Consider the following 10,052-nt stretch of genomic DNA (forward strand, 5'->3'; position numbering starts at 1 on the left):
GAGGTGCAGGCGTGTGGCCCAATGAGGAGGCGGGGGCGGGGCTTCCGGGGGCGGTGCGCGGGAAGAGAACCCGGGGCACCCGCGGCGGCAGGGGAGACCCGGAGGGGAGCAGCGAGCTGGGGTCCAGTCCGGGGCCCGCCGCCTTTCACAACCCGGCCGCAGGGAGCAGCATGAAGTGTCTGGTTACGGGCAGCAACGTGAAGGGTGAGTTGGGGCCAGCCCGGGGCTGGGGGCACATGGGAGGGCCCAAAGCGCCAGCAAAGCAGTGTTTTTCTCCTCTCCTCCCCGCAGTGCTCGGCAAGGCCGTCCACTCTCTGTCCCGTATCGGGGACGAACTCTACTTGGAGCCCCTGGAAGACGGGGTGAGGAGCCACGGTATTGGGGGGGTTGAGATTCCCACAGGGAGCCCTAACCTGGGCTCGAGTCTCGCCCCCATCAGATAGGATGCCGGTGGGCAGATTTGTCTGCTGAGTTACAGTTTCCTCCCCTGTTGCTGGGACGTCACCTTGAGCCCTGTCATCTTCCCAGACCAGTGTGTGAATTGAGAGCATTTGCCCTCCCTGAAGTGCCCGGGGGCGGGTGGGGTCGGCGCTGAAAGCTGTGTAGGGCCCTTGCTGCGGGAGCGGTGCTGAGGGGCACTCCGGGAAGGCTTCATGGAGAGGATACCCGCTGATTGGAAGGAGAGGGAGGGATTCAGCAGACGATGGTGGAAGTGGAGGACATTAGGGCAAGTGTGTGAGCAAAAGCCGGCCAGAGGGCTGGGCCTGACATTGCAGGTGACTGCATCCCTCTCCCTGCTTTTCCTGGCCCAGCTCTCCCTCCGGACCGTGAACTCCTCCCGCTCGGCCTATGCCTGCTTCCTCTTTGCCCCGCTCTTCTTCCAGCAGTACCAGGCGGCCACCCCTGGTCAGGACCCGCTGCGCTGTAAGATCCTGATGAAGGTGAGGCCCCTCCCTCAGCGGTGGCAGTGCACTCCCCCAGGAACCCCCCCAGGAACCTCTACCAGTGCATTTGCTCTGAGGCACACAGTAGGTGCCAGCTGGAGAGAGAAACATATGCAGGAGCAATCCAATGCAAAATGCAGCGCAGGGGCGTAGTACGGACATCCACAGGGTACGGTAATGGGAGATACGGAGAGGCTAATTGATTCTGCCAGGGACCTGCAGAGAGTGGTGACATTCAAGCTGGTCCTTGAAAGGTAAGCAGGTCTTTCAAGGCATTCCAGACAAGGGGAACAGTATGAACGAAGGCCTGGAAGGGTGTAAATTTCTGTGTGTGTGGGAAGTCCTTTCCTGGTGTGACAGTGCTGAGCCCATGATGGGCCAGAGCCTAAGGGGATGTGAGAGCTGGCTGGTGGAGGCGCGGCACTGGGCTGATGTGTTTCCATCGCCTAGTCGTTCCTGTCAGTCTTCCGCTCGCTGGTGATCCTGGAGAAGACCGTGGAGAAATGCTGCATCTCCCTGAATGTCAGGAGCAGCCGCCTGGTAGTTCAGCTGTACTGCAAATACGGTGAGTGAGCAGCTGGCTGGCCAGGTCGTCCTTGCGGCGTGGGGTGGAGGTTGGCGAGGCCCACTGAGACCCTGTCTGCCCATCCAGGGGTGAGGAAGACTCACAACCTGTCCTTCCAGGACTGCGAGTCCCTGCAGGCTGTCTTCGACCCAGCCGTGTGCCCCCATGTGCTCTGTGCCCCAGCAAGGTGAGCACGCTCCCTGGTTTCAAGCTGAGGCCTAGGTTTCTCTCTTCCTTCTTTGGGCCTCAACCGTCAGTTTAAGAAGGCACTTCCTTCATTTTCCCTACAGGGTTTCTGTAGACCTCAAGGAGTTTATCCAACCCGGTTTGCTTTCAGGTCCTTGCCTGGCTCCTCTAAGGGCAGAGGCTGGAGTGAGGAGGGGCTGGGTGCTCCCTTGTTCCATGTTCCTCATTGTCTTCTGGAGTCTGTATTCTCCACCTCAAAGGTCTGACTTGGTTTTCTGACCACTCAGACCCATCCTGACTCCTCTGTCAGAGAACGGGTCTCTGGCCTGCCCTCAAGTCTTCTCTGGCCTGAACACCTTTGAAGGTCCCTTAATTTTTGTGGCTCAGGGACTCATGACCCTTCTCTGGCCTTGTCATCCTTCTGGGATGATCCCCATTCAAGGGCAGCTTCTCTTCCTACCTGGCTGGGCTCTAGCCTCGAGGGGTCCCAGCAGGAGGCCAAGGAAGGAGGCTAGGAGGGGAAGTCCTGGTCCAGGAGGGCTGCCTGAATAAGCAGCTGTAGAGATGGAGCTGTTCTGGGGAATCAGAGGGGCTGTGCAGGGCCCAGGAGACTCCAGCAGATGCAAAGGTCCCTGGTGAAGACAAGAGCAGAGGGGATTGGCTCTCCTCCCACTCACCCACACGCTGGGTGCCACTTGCATCCAAGTAACCCAAGGTTTTGTGTTTCTTTTCTTTTGGTAGCTGAAGGCCATGGTAACCTCAAGGTCCATTTGGGTCCTGACTTTCTGTTTTTCTGAGTTCTGTTGAAACAGCACTGCCCAGGATCCCTTTGGGTAGAGAAAGAGGGAATCAATCTGTGGTCTGTATTTTGAGGATTTTTCTTCCTCTTTCTTCTTTATTTATTTATTATTTATTTATTTTCGGTACACGGGCCTCTCACTGCTGCGGCCTCTCTCGTCACGGAGCACAGGCTCCGGATGTGCAGGCTGAGCGGCCACGGCTCACGGGCCCAGCTGCTCTGCGGCATGTAGGATCCTCCCGGACCGTGGCACGAACCTGCGTCCCCCGCATCGGCAGGCAGACCCCCAACCACTGTGCCACCAGGGAAGCCCCTCTTTCTTCTTTAAAAAGAGCAGTTGTGTTGAGATCTATCCTGATGGGGCATTTTCCGTAAACCTACATCGTTGGAAAAACAGTCAGACTTTTTTTATCTTAGGTATTGGCCTATCCCAACAATCTGTACTGTTCTAGGGTGTGATGGCTTAGGAGTGAATGTGATTTGAACCTAATACATTTTTAGAGGGTGTCAAATTCAGAACCAGGCAGATCCACCTCCTGACCCTAAACATGGTCCTAAAGTAAATTGCTTGAGGAAATTGGATCCCAGAGATTACAGGTGGGGAATTCTGAAGTGTGTCCATATTCCATTGGAGATCAAAGAAGCCCAGCTAAGAGAATTGGGGGCTGACTCACATGACAGCTTATTTCTGAAAAGGCTATTTTATCTTGAAGATTATGAGTTTGGAGGAACTAAGGTGATAGACAGTGGAAAGAATCAGAACATGTGAAATTCCTTAAAAATTTATTGACTTAAATAATTTTGTCTCTGTTAGACATAATACAAAAAAAAACTTTAAAAAAAGCAGTTGTTTCTTGTTTTTAAATTTAATTAATTTATTTTTGGCTGTGTTGGGTCTTCGCTGCTGTGCGCGGGCTTTCTCTAGTTGCGGTGAGCGGGGGCTACTCTTCGTTGCAGTGCGCGGGCTTCTCATTGTGGTGGCTTCTCTTGTTGCAGAGCACGGGCTGTAGGCGCACGGGCTTCAGTAGTTTTGGGTCGCGGGCTCTAGAGCTCAGGCTCAGTAGTTGTGGTGCACGGGTTTAGTTGCTCTGCGGCATGTGGGATCTTCCCAGACCAGGGCTCGAACCCATGTCCCCTGCGTTGGCAGGCGGATTCTTAACCACTGCGCCACTAGGGAAGCCCCTGTTTCTCTTTTTCTTATGGGCAATTTTAAATTCATATAAAAGTAGACGCCAGTTCCTGTCCCAAGTGTTTTGAGGCAAATTCCAGATGTTATTTCACCTGTAACTGTTTATCGGCATGTGTCTTCTAGACAAGGATCTGAGGGCTCTCCCTGAGGGCCACATTTATGCAGACTGTGTGGGGATGGTCTCCCGCCCCTGGGTGGCCAGGTGCCGCCTGCCCGGTTTGGTTCAGCGCAAACAGCCCGTGCTTCCTGCTGTCTTCTGTGGGCTCTGCTCTTGTCCGCCCCGTCTCTTGCAAGTGGACTTCTCCCACGACAGCCTGGGAGCCTTGGACGGGGCAGGGACCATGTCCCGCTCCTGTCCTCCCTGGGGGCATGCTAGGCCTGGCCTGGTTCCCTTTGGACATTGGTGTGTGTCACCATCCCGCCTCAGATCCTGAGAGCGAAGCCACTGGGTGGGGCTGAGTCTTGGGGTGATGCTGTGCCCTCCTCACAGGGTCCTGGGGGAGGCTGTTCTGCCCTTCCCCCCTGCGCTGGCCGAAGTGACGCTGGGGATTGGCCGTGGCCACAGGATCATCCTGCGTAGCTACCAGGAGGAGGCAGGTGAGAGCGCCAGACATGGCCTGGGGCAGGGGGCAGAGATGGGCTGGGATGGGGCAGGGCCCAGGTTTCCTCCTGTTGCTGTCTCCACAGACAGCACCATCAAAGCCATGGTGACCGAGATGAGCATCGGGGGGGAGGATTTCCAGCAGCTGCAGGCCCAGGAAGGGGTGGCCATCACTTTCTGCCTCAAGGAATTCCGGGTGAGGTTGCCCGCCACGTGCTCACTGCCCGGTCCACCGCTCCTCCCTGCCCGGTGCGGGGCCTCACTGCTCTGCCTCTCCCTTCCCAGGGGCTCCTGAGCTTTGCCGAGTCAGCGAACTTGTCTCTCAGCATTTACTTCGATGGCCCTGGCAGGTAACTCCGAGCCTCAGGACAGGGTGGGGAGGGATCTGGGATGCCAGGAGCCAAAGGGCCTTGACCTTGCCTGGACCCGTCACCTGCCAGGCCAGCCATCTTTGCCATCAAGGACTCTCTGCTAGACGGCCACTTTGTCCTGGCCACGCTCTCAGAGCCGGACCCGCACCCCCAGGACCTGCGTGCCCCGGAGCTCCAGCAGCCAGCGCCTCAGCTTCAGGCTCACAGGTGAGAGCGCTGCCCACCCACTCCTCCTCCCCACCTCTGTGCACCCTGGGGAGCCTGCTGCTTCCAGCATCAGCGCCTCCCCTCCCCCCACTTCCTGTTGGGCCCCAGCCCTGCAAGCTCAACCTTACTGGGCAGCTGTACTCAGAGACTCCCCCCACCCAGGGAAGTGTCCCCAGGGTCGGGCTGGCTTCCTTCTCTGGCTGAGGCCTCCCCTCCGAGCCTCCTCCCAGGCCAAGGAGGGAAAGGGCTGCCGGGAAGCGGGGGGCTGCCTGGGACTGGGGAAGCCGGTGGCTGAAAGGGCAGGTGGGTTGGGGAGGATGGGCCCAGTGTAGTTTAAGCAGAGGAAGTTTGGCCTGGCCCTCTGCCCAGCATGTCCCTGGGCCCCAGTGCGCTCCGGTTCCTGTCCCCTGGGAAGGTACGGGCTTGGGCCCCAGGTGGCCCAGCTTACAGAACTTGCTGCTCCCCTCCCCCAGCTGAGCTAAACCGGCCCCCAAGATGTCTCCCTCAGGCCTCTACCTCAACTCTGATGAAAGGATTCCAGGTCCACCCCCTCCAGGAAGCAGCCACTTAACCCCAGGCATCCTCTCCCCTCCCACCAAACCAGGAAGTAATAAAACCAAGAGGTCACCAACGGTCACAGGGCTTTTGCAGCCACCCGCTGAGCCCTCCAAGGTGGGGCCCTGCCTCTGTTCCCCCTCTTCTCTCCCTGCCCTTGCTAAGCCGTCTCTGCTTACAGCACGCCCCACCTGGACGACTTTGCCCTTGATGACATTGACTCGTACATGATCGCCATGGAAACCACCGTGGGCAGTGAGGGCTCACGGACACTGCCCTCCACCTCCCTTTCACCTGGCTTCCAGCCCCACTGTAGCCCTGGCTCCCACTCAGAGGAGGAAGATGACACCGAGCCCAGCACAGTGCCTGGGACTCCCCCACCCAAGAAGGTAGGGGCTGGCTGGAGACGGAGGCAGGGATGGGAGGCGGAGGGAGCAGCCTCCAGAGCTCACTTGGCTTCCTCTGTTTTCTCGCCAGTTCCGCTCGCTGTTCTTTGGCTCCATCCTGGCCCCTGCACACTCTCCCCAGGGGCCCAGCCCCGTGCTGGCTGAAGACAGTGAGGGGGAAGGCTGAGCCGAGAGGTCCTTGGAGGACTGGACCAGAGGAAGCCCCAGCCTCCCCATCTCCCAGCGCCAACCAGGGGCGGGGCCAGCTCTCCTCCAGGGTGGGTGGTAGAGGTGGGCTGTGCTGGAGCTCAGCTGGCTGGTCCTGCCGCCTCCCCCAGGCCCTGCTCGGCTATCTGTGACTGGCCTGGGTCCTGTCGTCTCCCTTCGGCCCCCAGTCGATCATGTCTGTTCCCAGTCTTGGTGCCGAGCTGCCACCTGCTGGGAGGCCCCTCACCTCTTTATCCAACCATGCGGCAGGGTTGGGGGCCTGCGTTCTCTAAGCCCACCTCCCTAAGAAAAAAACCTCGGTGGGGCTGCTGGCCCCTGCTGATCCACCTTCTCTGCCAACCAGGACCTGTCCCTCCCTCAGATCCTGGGTACACCTCGGGGATCCCCTGTGCCCGGCACACACTGTTTTGCTTGCTTTTCCAAAACTCTCTGGCCCTGACTTGGAAATTCCAAAGGCCCCTGTGACCTGAGCGTGTGGCTGGTGTTTCCCTCGCTCGGGCCCCATGCCCAGCAAGCCTCCCAAGTGGCCCTAGGCAGAAGAGGTCGCCAGGCGCGGCATTTCGGACAAGGGAGACAGACGCCATGGCGAGAATCCAGCTTTGACCTTTATTCGAGAGACCAGATGGGTCGCCCCAGGATCCGGCTGCCAGCCCTGAGGCCAAGCAAGGCTGGGGACCCACAATCTGGCCCTGCTCTGCCCTGAGCTGCAGCCTCAGCCCCAGGATCCTGCCTGCAGCCACTGCAGGTGCAGGTGGAAGGAGCCCTGGGGGTTGGACGCTGCTATTGATTCATAAAAAAAAGAAAAATACACCAAGGCTCCGTGTTCCCTGTGATGGGCGGCCCTAGGGGGCCAGCACGAACCCTCACAGCCACGTGATTTCTGTACAATCCACCGTCTGGGGCAGAGGGCGGGCACACGGGGGCTATTTCTTGGCTTTGGCGGAGTTGCGGGGCGGGGTGATGGGCCGGCCTCCAGGGTTCAGGCCGCTGAACTGCCCATATTTCCCCTTGTTCTTGTCGGCGGGCTTGAGGATCTAAAAGAGGCAAGCTGGTCAGGCTCATGGGGCTGAGCCATGGGCCCCTCCCGCCCCTTCCATCCCCATCTCCACCCCCACCTGGAAGGAGCACATGAGCGTCTCGTCCACGCTCATCATGGCGCCTGCATTGTCAAACTCGCCACAGTAGTTAGGAGCTGAGAAGAGTGTCACCAGCTGCCGCTTGGCAAAGAACTCATAGCCATCTTCTACCACCTGGACGAGGGTGGGGACAGTTAGTTCAGCAGGTGCTGCTGCCCGGCCCCCGCTGCCACCCAGACCAGAGCTGCCAGCCCACCTGGTGTGCCCGGCAGATGAGATCCAGGTCGTGCTTGTGCAGGAACTTGGCCACGACCTCAGCTCCAAAGGTAAAGGAGACGCCACGGTCATTCTCGCCCCAGCCCTGCACGTCCTTGTCAGGGTCAGACCACAGCAGGTCACACAGCAGGCCCTGGTCTGGCACGTCTGTAGGCCGCATGATACGCCGGATCTGCTCCATGGACTGTAGGTCCGGGGACAGGCCTGGGGGGCACCGGCGGCAGGTCACTTCCTCAAGCCTCAAAACAAGGGCCCTCCCTTCTCCAGGAAGCCTTTGCCAATCAGCCTCTGTTCCCTCAACCCGCCGCCCTCTCCTGGATTCCTGGGAGCCTAGACAGGCAGAGCTCATCGCCTTCTGCCTCTTCAAGTCCCTGTCCCTTCCAGGAGCACAATGCTCCCTGGAAAAAGACAAGCAAACTCCACGCAAGAAACCGAGGCCACGACATGACAGTGAGTGCAGCCTAATGCTGGGGTGCGGGGGGACTTTGTGGAAAAAGTGATATCCAAACCAGGGCTCCAGGGAGAGCTGTTCCAGGTGGCTGAGAATGTGTCCTTCAGCTAACACTTCTGTCCCAAATCCCCCAGGGATGTGGCCAGGCTCGTCCTGCCCAAGCATTCCCTCGCCATGCGGCCCAGAGCCGCCCTCACCCCCGTGACAGCAGAAGATCTTTTCATCCACAATGGCAGCAATAGGCAGGCAGTTGAAGCAATCGGTGAAGGTTTTCCATAGTTTGATGTTGTAGCGTCTCTTGCCTGCCCAGAGGAAGGAGAGGGCTCACGAGAAGGCCTGTCTGCCCCACCCTCAGTGTGGGTCTCTGGGCCTTCCAGGGCACATTGTGTGTTGTTCAGACACAGCTGGGAGAAGAGAATGGAAGGCAAGAAGGGAACCCCGCCCCCCCGGGCCAATCCCCACCCCACTGCCTCCCAGGACGAATTCAAAGGCAGCTGAGTCCACAGGAACCCCCAAGTTCCAGTTCTGGAACAACCTCAGGGTTGGCACTCACCCCCCTGCACATGAGCAGAGCCAGGCCAAGACCAGGTCTGGTCTCTCTCAGCTTCTGGCCAAGAGAGTCCAGTCCAGACAGGCATCTTAAGTGCTTAAGTAACGGATGCAGTGGAGGGGGGTGTCGGCAGGCAAGGCCCTGCATTAAAATGCTGGCAGCCCTTCAGTCGGCAACCATTCACCACGTCCCTCCTGAGCGCCAGGACCCATGCCAGGAGGGCAGGGCGGAGAGACGTGAACTGGCCCTGCCTTCACAGAGCTCAGTCTAGCAGGTGTTTGTCAAACACTGCTACCCCAGCCACCAGGTCAACACGAGGGTCGCACTGAATGGCGACCTTCAGCCCCAGAGGCTCCGCCCACTCACACTCATCGTAGAAGCCGTAGATGCGGTTGATGCTGGCGCACTCGTGGTTCCCACGGAGCAGAAAGAAGTTCTCAGGGTACTTGATCTTATAGGCCAGCAGCAAGCAGATGGTCTCCAAAGACTGCTTGCCCCTGTCCACGTAGTCCCCCAGAAACAGGTAGTTGCTCTCTGGAGGGAAGCCGCCGTACTCGAACAGCCGCAGAAGGTCGTAGTACTGGCCATGAATGTCGCCTGTGACCCAGAGAACCAGGTCAGCACTAGATGCAGTCTGAACTTGAACCCAGGGCCAGGGTTGGACTCAAGGGTGGAGAGATCCAGGGACTTTGGCTGGTGGTGGTGGGTACCCACTTTCAGGAAGCAAAGGGGCCTGGGCAGGGGGCTCACCACAGATCTTGAGGGGTGCCTCCAGCTCCAGAAGAATGGGCTGGCTCAGGAAAATCTCCCGGGATTTGAGGCACAGACCACGGATCTCGTTCTCTGTCAGCTGTACATTCTTTCCAGGCCGCGAGCCCTGCACTGGGAGTGGAATGAGGCGTCAGGACCCTCAGGCGAGAAGAGGGTGGGTGACATGGGTGGCCCCGTAGGCACTTCTGGGGGGCGCCTGGGCCTCCCGGGCCCCGCCTCGCCCAGGGGCAGCTGTTGCTGCTCAGCCTCCTGGGACCCCCGCCTCAAGCCTCAAGGGACGAGACCCCCAACTACCCTCAAGACACTCGAAAGGGGACTGCTGTGCGCGGAGGCCTGCCAAAACCTCAGAACACAGGACCCCTTGCTTGGGGGGGCTAGGCTTCTCGGATTTCTTTCTAACCCCAAGAGCCCTGGCTAACCCGTGCGCCCCCGCCCTGCTCTGGCAAGGGGAGCAACCCCAGACCTCCCAGGGGCGCCGCAATTGGGAAGGGGGGCACCTGCGGCCACGGGACCTCGCGGCCCGTCCCCGCCCAGTCTAAGCTGGTCCTGGGAGGGGCAAGTCCACCCGCGCGCCACTTCCGGGCCGGGCAGGGGACCAGGGCGCGGCCGGCGCCCACCTCCCCTGCCCCGGCCAACCTTCCAGCAGGCGCCCGATGATAGAGTCCAGGTTGAGCTTCTCGCTGTCGGACATGGCGGCGCCGCCGCTCTGGCCCCAGCAGCTCCGGGCCCGCTCCTGCCTCCCGCCCTCCCGCTGCCTCCTTCCGGCCTGGCGCTCCTTCCGCCCGCCCCGGCTCGCCGCCCCGCCTCCTAGGCCTCCTGCCCCGCCCCTCCCCGCCCCGCCCCGCCCGCTGCCCCTGCGCTCTAGCGCCTCCGCCGGACGCAGGGCGCAGGGGTCGC

General features: G+C 59.9%; 2 protein-coding genes across 6 annotated transcripts; one reads left to right on the forward strand and one right to left on the reverse strand.

Moving 5' to 3' along the window:
• Positions 1 to 44: 44 nt before the first annotated feature.
• RAD9A (RAD9 checkpoint clamp component A) lies at positions 45 to 6,837 on the forward strand. 5 transcript variants are annotated; one of them, XM_033861245.2, is made up of 11 exons: positions 45 to 204; positions 292 to 362; positions 813 to 941; positions 1,395 to 1,509; positions 1,597 to 1,696; positions 4,174 to 4,280; positions 4,371 to 4,480; positions 4,570 to 4,634; positions 4,725 to 4,862; positions 5,599 to 5,806; positions 5,895 to 6,837. In XM_033861245.2, the coding sequence occupies exons 1-11, from the start codon at positions 171 to 173 to the stop codon at positions 5,988 to 5,990; spliced, it is 1,173 nt and encodes a 390-aa protein (XP_033717136.1). In that variant the 5' UTR covers positions 45 to 170; the 3' UTR covers positions 5,991 to 6,837. The 5 variants fall into 5 exon arrangements, with proteins under 5 accessions (XP_033717136.1, XP_073665348.1, XP_073665347.1 ...); XM_073809247.1 differs by having other exon boundaries at positions 4,174 to 4,480; XM_033861244.2 differs by having other exon boundaries at positions 112 to 204; positions 292 to 941.
• PPP1CA (protein phosphatase 1 catalytic subunit alpha) lies at positions 6,619 to 9,949 on the reverse strand. The gene is made up of 7 exons (XM_033861246.2): positions 9,792 to 9,949; positions 9,135 to 9,266; positions 8,751 to 8,981; positions 8,032 to 8,136; positions 7,364 to 7,587; positions 7,147 to 7,281; positions 6,619 to 7,065 (listed from the first exon to the last, which is right to left on the reverse strand). Exons 1-7 carry the CDS (start codon positions 9,844 to 9,846, stop codon positions 6,955 to 6,957), a joined length of 993 nt encoding a protein of 330 aa, XP_033717137.1. The 5' UTR covers positions 9,847 to 9,949; the 3' UTR covers positions 6,619 to 6,954.
• Positions 9,950 to 10,052: the final 103 nt, after the last annotated feature.

Source organism: Tursiops truncatus, chromosome 8 (assembly GCF_011762595.2).
Source record: "Tursiops truncatus isolate mTurTru1 chromosome 8, mTurTru1.mat.Y, whole genome shotgun sequence".
Taxonomy (NCBI): Eukaryota; Metazoa; Chordata; class Mammalia; order Artiodactyla; family Delphinidae; genus Tursiops; species Tursiops truncatus.

Bases quoted from the DNA above. Each gene is read 5' to 3' on its own strand.
- RAD9A (XM_073809246.1), top strand. From the start codon at position 654: ATGGAGAGGATACCCGCTGATTGGAAGGAGAGGGAGGGATTCAGCAGA. The intron at 942-1,394 runs GTGAGGCCCCTC...TCCATCGCCTAG, and splicing joins GCTGTAAGATCCTGATGAAG to TCGTTCCTGTCAGTCTTCCG. The intron at 4,481-4,569 runs GTGAGGTTGCCC...CTCCCTTCCCAG, and splicing joins TCTGCCTCAAGGAATTCCGG to GGGCTCCTGAGCTTTGCCGA.
- PPP1CA (XM_033861246.2), bottom strand. From the start codon at position 9,846: ATGTCCGACAGCGAGAAGCTCAACCTGGACTCTATCATCGGGCGCCTG. The intron at 8,982-9,134 runs GTGAGCCCCCTG...TCTGGGTCACAG, and splicing joins GGCACCCCTCAAGATCTGTG to GCGACATTCATGGCCAGTAC. The intron at 7,066-7,146 runs GTGGGGGTGGAG...TGCCTCTTTTAG, and splicing joins CGCTCATGTGCTCCTTCCAG to ATCCTCAAGCCCGCCGACAA.